A 13,344-nucleotide genomic window follows, 5' to 3' on the forward strand; every position below is an offset into this window, starting at 1 on the left:
GTTTTTCCCACGCATCCAGCAAGTAATTCTGCAACATCAGCTGGGTGTCCTGCTATTCAGCTCAATCCTGATGCTGTCTTCCTGGAGATGCTGTCAGATTCCATGGGTTAAGGGCTCAGTCCGTAAAACTGACGACCCCACCTCCACATACTTCAGAAAGAGCCAGTCATAGTCCAGGTTGTCACCTGTGCTCACCAAAAGACTATAGTTTGATTAGTCTGTAGAGCAGCTCACAGAACTCAGAGAAACGTTTTACTTACTAGATCATCAGTTTTTTATCAAAGGATATAACTCAGGGCCAGCCAGATGGAAGAGACACATAGGGCAAGGTATGAGGAAAAGGGAGCAGAACTTCCACACTCTGTCTCTGAGCACACCACTCTCCCTGAAACGACACGTGTTCACCAACCTGGAAGCTCTCCAAATCCTGTCCTTTAGAGGTTTTATGGAAGCTTTATTACATAAGCGTGATTGAGTAAACCATTGGCCGTTGGCGACTGATTCATCCTCCACCCCTCTTCCCTCCCCAGAGGCTGGTGGGTAAGGGGTGGCTGAAAGTTCCAACCCTCTAGTCACTGGTTAGTTCTCCTGGCTACCAGCCCTCATCCTTTTGTTCAAAAGCCACTTTGTTAACATAACAAAAGACACCTTTTTCACTCACATCACTTTGGAAATTCCAAGGGTTTTGGAAGCTCAGTGCTGAAGTTGTGCTGACCCGTCTGTGCCAGGAACTGGGTCAGAGACCAAATATATTTATTATTGTTAAAAAAATTAAGTTTGAAGATCTAATTGGCTTTATTAAATGATTTATGAATGGGCAGCATCCCATCTAGCAAGTAGAAAGGAGCCTTTTATAGTCAGCAAGGAGGTGGGACAAGGAAGTCTTAAATGAGAAAAGGATTATTTCAGGCAAGGTAACCTTCCTTTGCGGGACAAAAGGATCTGTTAGGCAGATTACCTCACTGGTACTGACCAGGAAATTCCAGACCGATGGGTAAAGATTTCATTTCTGGGGAAGGTTGAAACTGCAATTAGGTTTAGGTGTTAAGTCTTGGTTTGATGGACGTGGGCTTAGCACAAGTAACTTCCATTTGGGGCTTGTCTCTTTTTTAATGTTATCAGTCACAGTATCACACCCTTGATTTCCTTTAGTCTTTTCAATTTTCTACCCTTTTTCTTTCTCCTTTTTCTTTGATCAGTGTCTTTTTCCCTGCATGCCCATGTCAGGATTTGTGTGAATGTCCGCCCATCTCCTGACACCTTTCTCTGTGCTCTCACCTCTTCTTTTGGGTTCTTTTTTGTGTTTTCTCATTTCACATGAGGTATTCTGATTTTCAGTGTGATAAAAATGAATCCAAAAAAAAAATCAGTATCATGCTTTGTGTTGAATGCAATCACAGTAGGTTATACTAATTTTACTTTTATATTGTTGGAGTCGATACATTTTTAACTTGCCATTTTAGTTTAGTGTTAAAAATTCAAACTTTGAAACAAAGTCTGTACCATTCCTGGCTCTGCTTGCCTCAGAGCCTTTCCTCATTGTCTGCTCTGAAAGGCAGGGGACTGACCTCTGTAGGCCATATTTCCCAGTCTCCCTCGTCTGTTGGCTTCAGCCTGTGGGAGGCACTGGCAAGATATTGGAGGTCAGGAGGAAGAGAGAAACCTGTGTTTAGACCACCTCTCTCTGCCTTGTGGGGCATCCCTGACAATGGCTACTGTCAGTTCTACTGATGTTCTACTGGATGTCAGAACATCTAGTTCCCACCAGACAAGTCTACTGTAGTTCTAGCATCCACCAGTGACCCTGAGCTCCAACAAAACCACTCCAAAAATATTATTTTGTTCCTCCAGCCTGGGAAGGGTAGTAGCTTCCTGTTATTGGCTAATCTTTGGGTTGCCTTGCCTTTTTTGACTCCTGGTTGGCTTCTCAGCCCTTCTGTCACCTTTATTTCTAATTCCTAGTATTAAATTCCCTCTTGTTAAAATACTCAGAGTGGTTTCTGTTTTTCTAGTAATAGATAACCTTTTAAAAAAGAAATTAATAAAAGAGGGGGGTAAATAGAAAAAAGAAGGGGAGAAAAGAAAGGGAGAAGAAAGGGGGACAAGATATAAGGTAAAAGAAGTCTAGCAGAGGGCACATGGAAAGAAGGGACAGAGAGGTTTGGAGAGGATGACTCCATGAATATTCCACTGAAGTTGTGATGACCCATTTGCTTTTTCTCTCTGCTCCCCATATAGATGGTGTACAGACCCTGCCTTACTAAACTGTCTGAAGCAAAAAAGCGCCATAGTCAGGTTGGTTTTACTTCTCAGTCCTTCCCCATCTACAAGTTGTGTTTCCAAAAGTAGTTGGTTGATGAGGATGCTTTCTACTCTGTTGTCTTCATTCTCACTCAGCACATTGTTTCTTACATTTCTGTTAGGTCTTTGCCGGAAATTCGATTCTTCGTACAGTTGATTTTTTTCTTGGAGTGGCTGTCCTTTCCCTCTTAAATTGTTTGACACCACCAGCACCTTAAGCTAGTGCATACCTGTTAAAAGGCTTCTTGGAGCTGCTAGTGTATTAAAATGAGAGGGTAGTGACAGTATTCATATAAACCACTTTTTTTCCTTTTGAGAATAAAGATATAAATAGAACTATTCCCTCCTCCCCATCTCTTCCTTTCTATAAGCTTAGAGACTACCCAGCAAAACTTTTCTTCAGCCCCCCTATCTCCCTTAAGTTATGGTTTACTCAAAATCCATCTCTTCCTCAAGGACAGTTTTGTTTTATTTATTTATATTTTTTGGCTGTGTTGGGTCTTTCTTGCTGTGCGCGGGCTTTCTCTAGTGGTGAGCAGGGGCTATTCTTCGTTGTGATGTGCAGGCTTCTCATTGTGGTGGCTTCTCTTGTTGCGGAGCACGGGCTCTAGGTGCGCGGGCTTCAGTAGTTGCGTCCGTGGGCCCTGGAGCACGTGGGCTTCAGTAGTTGTGGCACGTGGGCTGAGTAGTTGTGGCTCACGGGCTCTAGACCACAGGCTCAGTAGTTGTGGTGCACGGGCTTAGTTGCTCCGTGGCACACAGAATCTTCCCGGACCAGGGATTGAACCCATGTCCCCTGCATTGGCAGGCAGATTCTTAACTACTGTGCCACCAGGGAAGTCCCCCTCAAGGACCATTTTAAATGTTACCTTCTCCCTGAAGCCTATCCTAACACATCCTCTCATATGTGTCTGTTCATGTGTGTGTATGTGTGTCCCAGCCAACACTGTAAATCACTGAACAGTAAACTCAACAGTGGCCAGAACCGCATGCTTATCTTCTTTGCGTCCCCTCCAGGGCCTGGTTTGTATTATGTACAGTCTCTGATTTTTATTCAAATTGCATTGCGTCAATAAACAAGCAGAGGAATTGACCCCAGCCTTAAATACTAACACCAGCACAATTTTTTTTTTTTTATGGCTAAAGCAAACATTGTGAGACAGTGTGCATTTGCTACCTTCTTTTCTCATCTGTTTTCACCCCTTGAGTTCCTTTCAGCTTCTCCTTAAATGTGCATATGCTGCTGCCTAAGACTTAACCCAATTTAGTGATTTAGAGATTATAGATCCACCTCCTGTGCTCAGATGCAGTAGTATTCACATCACCAAGAAAAGAAGAGTTTAAAAGATGAGTACATATTTTAGCACTATTAATCTCACAGAAGTCATTGTGTGCCTTTTAGACATCTACTGTTTCCCTAGCATGGTACTAAACTAAAATACTCTGAGAGAGTTAAAAGGTACAATACATACAGCTTTTGGTCATAGGTAGTTTATAGTCTAATTATGTACATAAATGAGATACAGTATAATAATATATGGAATATACTGTTAATGCTATAGAAATGTAAAGAGTAAATATTCTTAATGATGTAAGTTTAGCCTTAGAGGAGATAATTTTTAGCTGAACACAGAAGAGATTATAGTAGAATTTGAATTGACTGGGGTTTGAGAAGAGAATTTCATGTTATTCAGATGACCTTCCCCAGGACATGCATGCAAGGCTTTTGTCATATTACTATGGTGAGAATGAATAACATTTGCAAGCATGTAACAAGTACTAAGTATATTATGTTTCACTTCAATATCTTATTGAGTTCTCAACAGCCCTTTGAGGTTCCTTGATACTATTCATTCTTAAATCAGCATGAGTGTTTAATGTTTCTCTCCTCACCTCCCCCCACCCCGGAAATGTGTTACTAAATTGAGGGTGTGCCCTATGATTGAGAAAGTATAATACGTTTATTCTCAGTTTACTGACCAGGAAATACAGGATTAGGTTCAGTGACTTGTCAGGTGTCAGAGAATTTAGGATATGTAACCAGGCCTGTTTGATTTCAAAGTCTGTGTTCTTAACTACTACTTTATATTACCTTCCTAGACAGTATAGAAATATAGCTAGAACAATTTAGTCTTAGGAGATAGTAGGAGTTGGGTTTGGAGAGGAAACCAGCTGATGAAAGATCTGGAATTCTAGGCTGAAAAGTTTAGATTTAATCTAGTCAACAGTAGGAATTACTATGGATTGCAAATATGAATCGTTAAACTGTTTTTTTGGCCACGTCACACGGCTTGTGGGATCTTAGTTCCCCGACCAGACCAGGGATCAAACCCATGCCCCCTGCAGTGGAAGCACAGAGTCCTAACCACTGGACCACCAGGGAATTCCCCTCCTTTCATTATTTTTAAAACATTCTTCCTTCTGTTATTTGGTCTGTTTTTGATCTGGGCTTATTTACTCATAAAATAAAATTGCCATTTAAATTATATTTCTAGGTACCCTAGAAAAAGAAATAGTTTGATAGAGCTTCCTGATGACTATAGCTGCCTCCTAAATCAAGCTTCTCATTTCAGGTAAGAAGAAATATATATTTAAAACTTTTTTGAGCTTGCAAACTCACCACCACTAGCAAACATTTTTAAAAAGTGACCACTGAGCATCCTCTGTAACAGTGATTTTCAATCCTTTTTTTTTAATCGAGGTGAAAATCACATAACATACAATTTTGTATAATTCATTGGCATTTAGTGTATTGCCAATGTTGTGCCACCACTGTTTCTCTCTAATTTCAAAACTTTTTGATCACCCCAGGGAAACACCTTGCATCCACTAAATAATCATTCTCCATCCCGCTCTTTCCCGATTCTGTAGTAACTGATAATCTGCTTTCTGTCTCCATGGATTTGCCTATTCTAGATATATTATATAAAAGGAATCATACAATCTATGACCTTTTGTGTCTGGCTTTCTTCACTTAGTATGTCTTTGAGGTTCATTCAAGTTGTAGGATGTATCAGTACTTCATTCCTTTCTTGGCTAAATAATATTTCATTGTATGTATATACCAAAGTTCATTAATCTATTCATTGGTGGGCATTTAGGTTGTTTCCCTCTTTTGACTATTATAAATAATGCTCCTACAAACATTCATGTACAAGTTTCTGGTTGGACATATATTTTAATTTTTCTTGGGTATATATACCTAGGAGTAGAATGCTGGGTCATTATGGTAATCCTATGTTTAACATTTTGAGGAACCATTAAACTGTCTTCCACAATGGCTGCACCATTTTACATTCCCACCAGAATGTATGAGGGCTCCTATTTCTCCATATTCTCATCAGCACCTTTTATTTTCTCGTTTGTTTGTTTTTTAATTAAAGCGATCCCAGTGGGTGAAAATGGTAGCTCACTGCGATTTGATATACATTTCCTTAATGATCAAGGATGTTGAACATCTTTTTGTGTGCTTGTTACAGATTTGTATATGTTCTTTGGAGAAATGTGTGTTCAAGTTTTTTGCCCATTTTGTTTATTTATTTTTCATTTATTTTTTTATTTTTTAATTGGGGTATAGTTGTTTTACAATGTTGTATTAGTTTCTGTACAGCAAAGTGGAGTTCCCTGTGCTATACAGCAGATTCTCATTAGTTATCTATTTTATACATATTAGTGTATATATGGCAATCCCAAGCCCATTTTATAATTGGACTATCTTTTTTGTTGTTGAGTTGTAAGAGTTCTTTTTATTTTCTGGATATTAAACCCTTATTAGATTTTAATTTGCAAATATTTCCTCCTATAAGTTGTGTTTTCATATTCTTCATAGTGTCCTTTGATGTATGAGTCCATCTTATGTTTCTTTCTTTTGTTGCTTGTGTTTTTGGTATCAGAACTAAGAATTTGTTACCAAATCTGAGATCATGAAGATTTATTCCCATGTTTTTTCCAAATAACTTTATAGTTTTAGCTCATATTTAGGCTGTGAATCTGTTTTGAATTAATTTTTGGAATAAGGTAGGAGGTACAACTTCATTCTTTTTTCCATGTGGTTTCCAGTTGTCCCAGCACCATTTTTGGAGACTGTTTTTTCCCCCTCATTAAATAGTTTTGGCACCTGCTTTGAAAATCAGTTGGTCACAGATGTTTGGGTTTATTTCTGGACTCTCAATTCTGTTCCATTGGTCTATAAGTCTATCCTTATGCTAGTACCACATTTTTTAATTACTGTACCTTTGTAGTAAGCTTTGAAATTGTAACATGAGAGCTTTCCAACTTTGTTTTTCTTTTTCAATATTGTGACTATTTCGGGACCTTTGCGATTAAACTGGAATTCGAGAATTGGCTTTTTCATTTCTGCAAAAGGGGCAATTGGGATTTTAATAGAGATTGCATTAATCTATAGATTGCTTTGGAGAGTATTGCCTTCTTAACAATATTAAGTCTTCCAGTCCATGAACATGGATGCCTTCTATACTTAGGCCTGCTTGAATTTCATTCAGTGATGTTTTGTAGTTTTCAGTGTACAAGACTTTTCCCTCCTTGATTATATTTATTCGTAGGTATTTTATTCTTTTGAAAGCTATTGTAAATGAAATTGTTTTCTTAATTTCCTTTTTGGATTGTTCATTGCTGGTGTATGTATGTATGTATTTATTTTTGGCTGCATTGTGTGTTCGTTGCTGCACGCGGACTTTCTCTAGTTGCGGTGATCAGGGGCTACCCTTTGTTGCGGTGCGCGGGCTTCTCATTGCAGTGGCTTCTCTTGTTGCAGAGCACGGGCTCTAGGCGCATGGGCTTCAGTAGTTGTGGCTCGCGGGCTCTAGAGCGCAGGCTCAGTAGTTGTGGTGCACAGGCTTAGTTGCTCCGCGGCATGTGGGATCTTCCTGGACCAGGGCTCGAACCCCGTGTCCCCTGCATTGGCAGGCGGATTCTTAACCACTGCACCACCAGGGAAGCCCTGCTGGTGTATTTAAACACAACTGATTTTTGTCTGTTGATCTTGTACCCTGCAACTTTCCTGATTTCCACTAGGTTTTTTTTGTTGTTGTTGTTAATGGTTTCTTTCAAAGAGCATATTTAGGAGAGTTAATTTAAAGTCTTTGTTTATTATGTCTCATGGCTGGGCTTCCTTAGGGATGATTTCTGTCAGTCTCTTTTTGGTTTCCTGTGAATGGGCCATACTTTTCTGTTTCTTTGTAAGCTTTGTTGAGAATGGGACATTTTGAGTATTGTAACATAATAACTCTGGAAATCAGATTCTTACCACATCCCAGGAATTACCATTGTTGCTTGATAAGGCTGTAGTTATCTGTTTTAGTGACTTTTCCAAACTGTTCTTGCAAAGACTCTATTCGCTGTGTGTTCACTGAAATCTCTGTTCCATTATCTCTGTGGTCAGCCAGTAACTGACAGAGATTTCCTTAAATGCCTGGACGCAATAAGAAAAAAAAAAAAAAGAGAAGAAAAGATATAAAGACTATCTACCTCTTTAAATCCCCTCTACTACCATCACCACCAAGGAAGCTGCTTCAGCCCACGGGAGCTGAAACAATGGTTAGTTTCTGTGCCAGCCCCTCAGTGAACTGCCAGGCAAAACTAAACATACAACCCTAATTTTTGAACACAAGGTCCCTCTTGCCCACCTTGGCACCAGCATGCTGCACCAGGATTGTGGGCAGCCACCCCCATAGCTACCTGCTGTGGGGCTGGGGGATAAGGGATGGTAACCACTACACAGAATGCCAAAATTCACTGAAATTTACTAGCCTCATTTTTGTCAAGCACTCCTCTGGACACTGCAAGTGTTTGTCCTGACTCTTGAGTTCCCAGAATAATTGCTTCAGACAGTTCTTGCCAGATCAGTAGTTGTTCTGGTACAGGAACCGCACTGTTCTCAACTTCCCAAGCAAGTAGCAGTCTTAGAAATATCTTTTATACATGTGTCTTTAAACACTGTTTTACACGCATTACAGTGTGGTGACCACATTCATTCACTGAAATGACACTGAAGAACACTTTTTTTTCCCAAACACAATCTTATATGGAAGCTCATTATAACAGTAAAACAGATAACATTGTGACTCAAAGTGCAAGCCTGGGTACTGGAAAGAGGAATAGCCTTTTAGCCCCTTAGCCTTTTCTGGCACCATGTTCCTCCTGCCTCAATCAGATTAAACACTACTCTAAAGCAGTGTTTCCTAAACTTCCTTTTATCTTCATCTTCTCTTTCACTGATCACTTTCAAATCAAAAAAATACAGGCTGATAAAGACTAGTGAGAAGCAGTAAAAGCAAGTTACATTGTGCTCATTGCTAATACCATGTATGAATTAACTGTTAGTTACTTTTATAAGAGAACAACATGAGCTTAAACCCATGATGCTCTATGATAAAATTATGTTCAATAAGGTTAATAGTAATTTTTGTTTTGCCTTCTGTAATATGATGCAAGTGATTTGAATAGCATAAATTAATGAGCAGTACACCACCAGTGAAATGTCACTGAATGGAGAAATCATATTTGTATCTGCTTCAGCCATTGGTTTGTGAATATTTCATATTTGAATCACAGTGCATCATCTTGAAAATAATAAGGCAAAATTATTATTGATGCAGTTCTGTATCCTTGACAATCCAGTAGCATCACACATCACCCATAGCAAACCACACTGATAATGATGACATGGAACTAGCAGTAACTAGTAATTAAAAGGCAAGAATCTCAGTAGCTTGAAAATCAAAGCCTATTCAAGACTCCGTTGATAATGTACTGGTGACAAGGCATTGTTTTCCCAAATTACAGAAATTCCAAAGCTCAGTTAGGCGTTTTGTAATGTTCCTGAGCTTTGTGCAACAGCTAAACTTCTTACTAAACTTAATTAGAGCTCTTAGTAAATACAAACTCTCAAATTTAAGGGTACTAATTAATAATTCCAGTTAACTGCCTTGATCTATAAGGTGACTTAGTCTTTATAACTATATGTTAAATAACTTGCTGTCATTTGAAGGACTCAAAAGGAGAGATTGCATTTCAGGGTCATCTTAAGGGCTTGAAGAGCCCTTCTTTGGCCCACTCTGAGAATCACCACCCTACAGAATGACTAAGGAAATTCTTTTATTTAGTTATAACCATTGCTTTGAGCCACAAAGCCAGGGGGTTTAACTGGCCCATCAGGGGCTTGGACAGCCCATAGTTCAGCCTCTATTACCAGTTAGAATTGACCTCAATTTCAGCTCCCTTGCTGCTTGTCTCAGGCAGATTAAGGTCAGCCAACTAAAGAAGTGACTGAATCACTTTACCTCTCAGCCCTCCAAAAATTAGCTGGATGATTTCAGAGACTGCGTCCAGCTCCAAATTCAGTGATTTTCCTAATCTTGGGGCTGCATTGGTATCACAGACACCCTGTGAATAATTATTGTTTTCTAGTCATTCAAGGGTATCATGCTGTTGGCTCTGAGAAGAGTGTTAATCATTAATCACAGTGACGATGCTCCTGAATGATATTAGTACTTATTGGTTTCAAGTAAAAATAATAATAAATCTTATGCTCTCTTCCAGTTTTATTGTTACTACTAGTTTCCATTAAGACTGAGTCATCTCTAGTGTAGGAGGGTGGCTGGTCAGTACTGTATTTCAGGGGCATCACTCCCATTTTCCTCTATAGGATGGGACTCAGCCATCCTGTGCTAAAAGTTAAAGAAGATGTTGGCTTTATCCAAAAAGAGCAACACCCGGGGAGTGAAAATAACCCTCTCATCTACAGGAGACAGGAATGGAATACCTATGCAGGGAGTCCCTCTGCTCCTGTGTAGAGAATAGTGATTTTCTTATCTTGCCTAAGAAAGTGGGCATCAGAAAATAAACTGTTAATACCATATTAGAGATTTGTTTTGGTGCTCTTTATTCTGACCCAATTGTGGACATCAATGGATCTCTCCTGGGGTTGCATTTATTTTTTTCTGTCCAAATTGATGCTTGCTTTATGTCCATTATACAGCAGAGATAGGAGTATAAGAAGCTCCTTTTACAAAGATAGCCGTTATCACTTTAATTCAGAGAGTGATACCCCTCTTGGGGGCATTATAGCAAGGCTCTAGCATGCCACTGTGTCAAATGGCCAGATCTCATAGTACTACTTGGTTCAAACAAGTAAACTTTGTCACTTTTTCTTTCCCAAGACTTGGCTGTGTTTCACAGGTGGAAAGGTGCATCAGCTCAAAGACTGCAGTCTCCCCTTTCAACCCTAAAGATCTCAATACTTCAAAGAAGTGGGGGAAATGTGTTTAAACCCTTACTGAAAATTGTGGTTAAAATAACAACAGTAATTGTATACCTTCAAGGTCATTGCTCCAACATTGAGGACACAAGATTGACTAAACCAATCCAGAGGGGGAGCTGACTGTAAATTGGTCGTGTCAGATGAAGACTGGATTCAATAAATGCATCTCAATCTCAAGGCATATTTAAGTGCCACACTTTGTGGGAATTCGCAGAACACTGCATATTTTAAAATAAATTTTCTTACCATGAATTAATCAGAAGACTTTTTGTTATCTTCTTAAGGAAAAGTATTAAAAAGGAATCATCTAATTAAATGTTTCCTTGTGTTTTAAGAGCTTTCTTTGCTGCAAAGCAGCCAGTGATGAAAACACTGCTAATACATCTAAAACACTGCTAACTGATTATATCATGCTTTTATTATTTCTCCACCATACTGAATGTTTTCTTCCCTTTTGAGGTGCCCACGGTCTGCAGATGACGAGCGAAAGCACCCTGTCCTCTGTCTTTTCTGTGGAGCCATACTGTGTTCTCAGAACATTTGCTGCCAAGAAATTGTGAATGGGGAAGAGGTGGGAGCTTGCATTTTTCATGCCCTTCACTGTGGAGCTGGAGTCTGCATTTTCCTAAAGTAAGTAGGAAGCTTCATTATGAACTTAGGGAATCTGAATCCAGTCTGGAGGCCATCATGGCAGGACATGGTATGTTGATAGGATATGATCTGTCAGAAGTTAGAGCATAGACCTGTTATTCACATGCAATTGCATTTGAAAAGATACTTAAGTATCTTCTCAAAGGTAAATAATAGTTTAAAAAATATGAAGTAAGTAGTTTGAAAAATAAGGAGTTAAAAATTGGAATCTGTTCACATTTTCATTATTTGTGGAAAACCTTAAACAAATATGGTAGACTTGAAATGAAATTGAGTTATTTGTATTGAGGTGGATGGACCTATAGTCTGTCATACAGAGTGAAGTAAGTCAGAAAGAGAAAAACAAATACCATACGCTAACACATATATATGGAATCTTAAAAAAAAAAAAAAGGTTCTAATGAACCTAGGGGCAGGACAGGAATAAAGATGCAGACGTAGAGAATGGTCTTGAGGACACAGGGAGGGGGAAGGGTAAGCTGGGATGAAGTCAGAGAGTAGCATTGACATATATACACTACCAAATGTAAAATAGATAGGTAGTGGGAAGCAGCCACATAGCACAGGGAGATCAGCTCCGTGCTTTGTGACCACCTAGAGGGTTGGGATAGGGAGGGTAGGAGGGAGATGCAAGAGGGAGGGGATATGGGGATATATGTATACGTATAGCTGCTTCACTTTGTTATACAGCAGAAACTAACACAACATTGTAAAGCAATTATACTCCAATAAAGATGGTAAAAAAAAATGGAAACGTGAAATATGATAGGCTTTATATTGATTACTCTGGTATTGTGTAAAAATCAGGTATAGTGAAAGAGTTTAGAGTCCTAAAACTTGTATTTTCAAAGGACATGTACATTGTTACTTTATGTTGTCCTTTGAATGTTTTAATTTGCTTCACTTCCTCTACCAACCAACCATTGTTTTCCCTGGTGTCTTAGCAAATGACTGAGAACAGACCAATAGTCTCTCATATTTATGAAAGAAGAGTGCAAGAGTGAGAAAAAATTCATAGTGGATGCATGTGCTTTTTCTTTCCATTCTCCCCATGTAATCTAGTTTCTGTTTACATAAACCCAAACATCTCACTCACTAGGGAATATGTAATCACTGCCAATCAGCATCTGTTGGAACAAGGAGAATAAGTGTATGCAAGCAAAGCCCAAACACCTATTTTCTTCTAGGGTACCTACAGCGATTAAACCCACTACCTATTCCAACTGTTTATTTTATAATTTCTCTCTAGAGTACTTATCTCTTATGTACACGAACATTATTTTTTATTTTTCCATTTCTCTGCTGTAAGAGTCCCAAGTACCTTCAGGGTTACAGTGGTTCTTTATAATGTGCACTGTTGGAGGCTGGCTCTAACCAGAAAAGGCTTGACACTTCCATAGATGACCTTCTTTCTGGCCCAGGGTTATCAGACTAGGAGATGTGGTTCTATTCTTCTGTTAAGCTCCCTCCCCCGCTCCAGGTCATAGGTCAGGAAATAGAACAGAAACAACCCCAGCCACCATCTTCCAGGGTACCTATGGTTCACATAGGACAGTCTCCTTCCTCTCTTCAGTATATTTAGTCAGTATTACTGACCGATCCCATTTCCCTAAGTCCATTGATCCTTTCCCATAGCTTCAACAAAAATAGCAATGTTCATTCTCTTTTATTTAGACAAAACACGATTTAGTCTGTTTGTTTATATTGTCTTTATACTGAATTCTTAACAGATACCATGTCTTTTCTCTAGATTAACTTTGACACAGTGCCTGTCATTTGCATACATGCACTTAGTAATATTTCTGTTGGTTGTTTTGTCCCTTAGAATCAGAGAATGTAGAGTAGTCCTGGTTGAAGGTAAAGCCAGAGGCTGTGCCTATCCAGCCCCTTATTTGGATGAATATGGAGAAACAGACCCTGGCCTGAAGTAAGTTTTTAAAATTTTACTCACATTATTGTACATGGATGGTGGCAGCTCTTTAAACACAAAAGCTAATACTGAGAGACATTTTTAAATAGCTATAAATTGAAAATATTAAATATGATGCCATCCTAAATGTAACACATAATTTTCAGCAAGTTTGTGCTTCTCCAAAATTTTTAGACCCCCG

At 39.0% G+C, this 13,344-nt stretch overlaps 1 protein-coding gene across 4 annotated transcripts in view; it reads left to right on the top strand.

Moving 5' to 3' along the window:
* UBR1 (ubiquitin protein ligase E3 component n-recognin 1) overlaps window positions 1-13,344 on the top strand; it is a 159,061-nt gene that overhangs the window by 141,709 nt on the left and 4,008 nt on the right. For 3 of the 4 annotated variants that reach the window (XM_024732407.1, XM_024732409.1, XM_024732410.1), the window contains 4 exons: window positions 2,239-2,295; window positions 4,797-4,874; window positions 11,042-11,212; window positions 13,059-13,160. In XM_024732407.1, coding sequence (XP_024588175.1) covers window positions 2,239-2,295; window positions 4,797-4,874; window positions 11,042-11,212; window positions 13,059-13,160 — 408 coding nt within the window. The remainder of the gene's footprint in view (window positions 1-2,238; window positions 2,296-4,796; window positions 4,875-11,041; window positions 11,213-13,058; window positions 13,161-13,344) is intronic. The other variant, XM_024732408.1, reaches the window with a different exon arrangement.

Source organism: Neophocaena asiaeorientalis, unplaced genomic scaffold (genome assembly GCF_003031525.2).
Source record: "Neophocaena asiaeorientalis asiaeorientalis breed wild unplaced genomic scaffold, Neophocaena_asiaeorientalis_V1.1 scaffold119, whole genome shotgun sequence".
Lineage (NCBI taxonomy): Eukaryota > Metazoa > Chordata > Mammalia > Artiodactyla > Phocoenidae > Neophocaena > Neophocaena asiaeorientalis.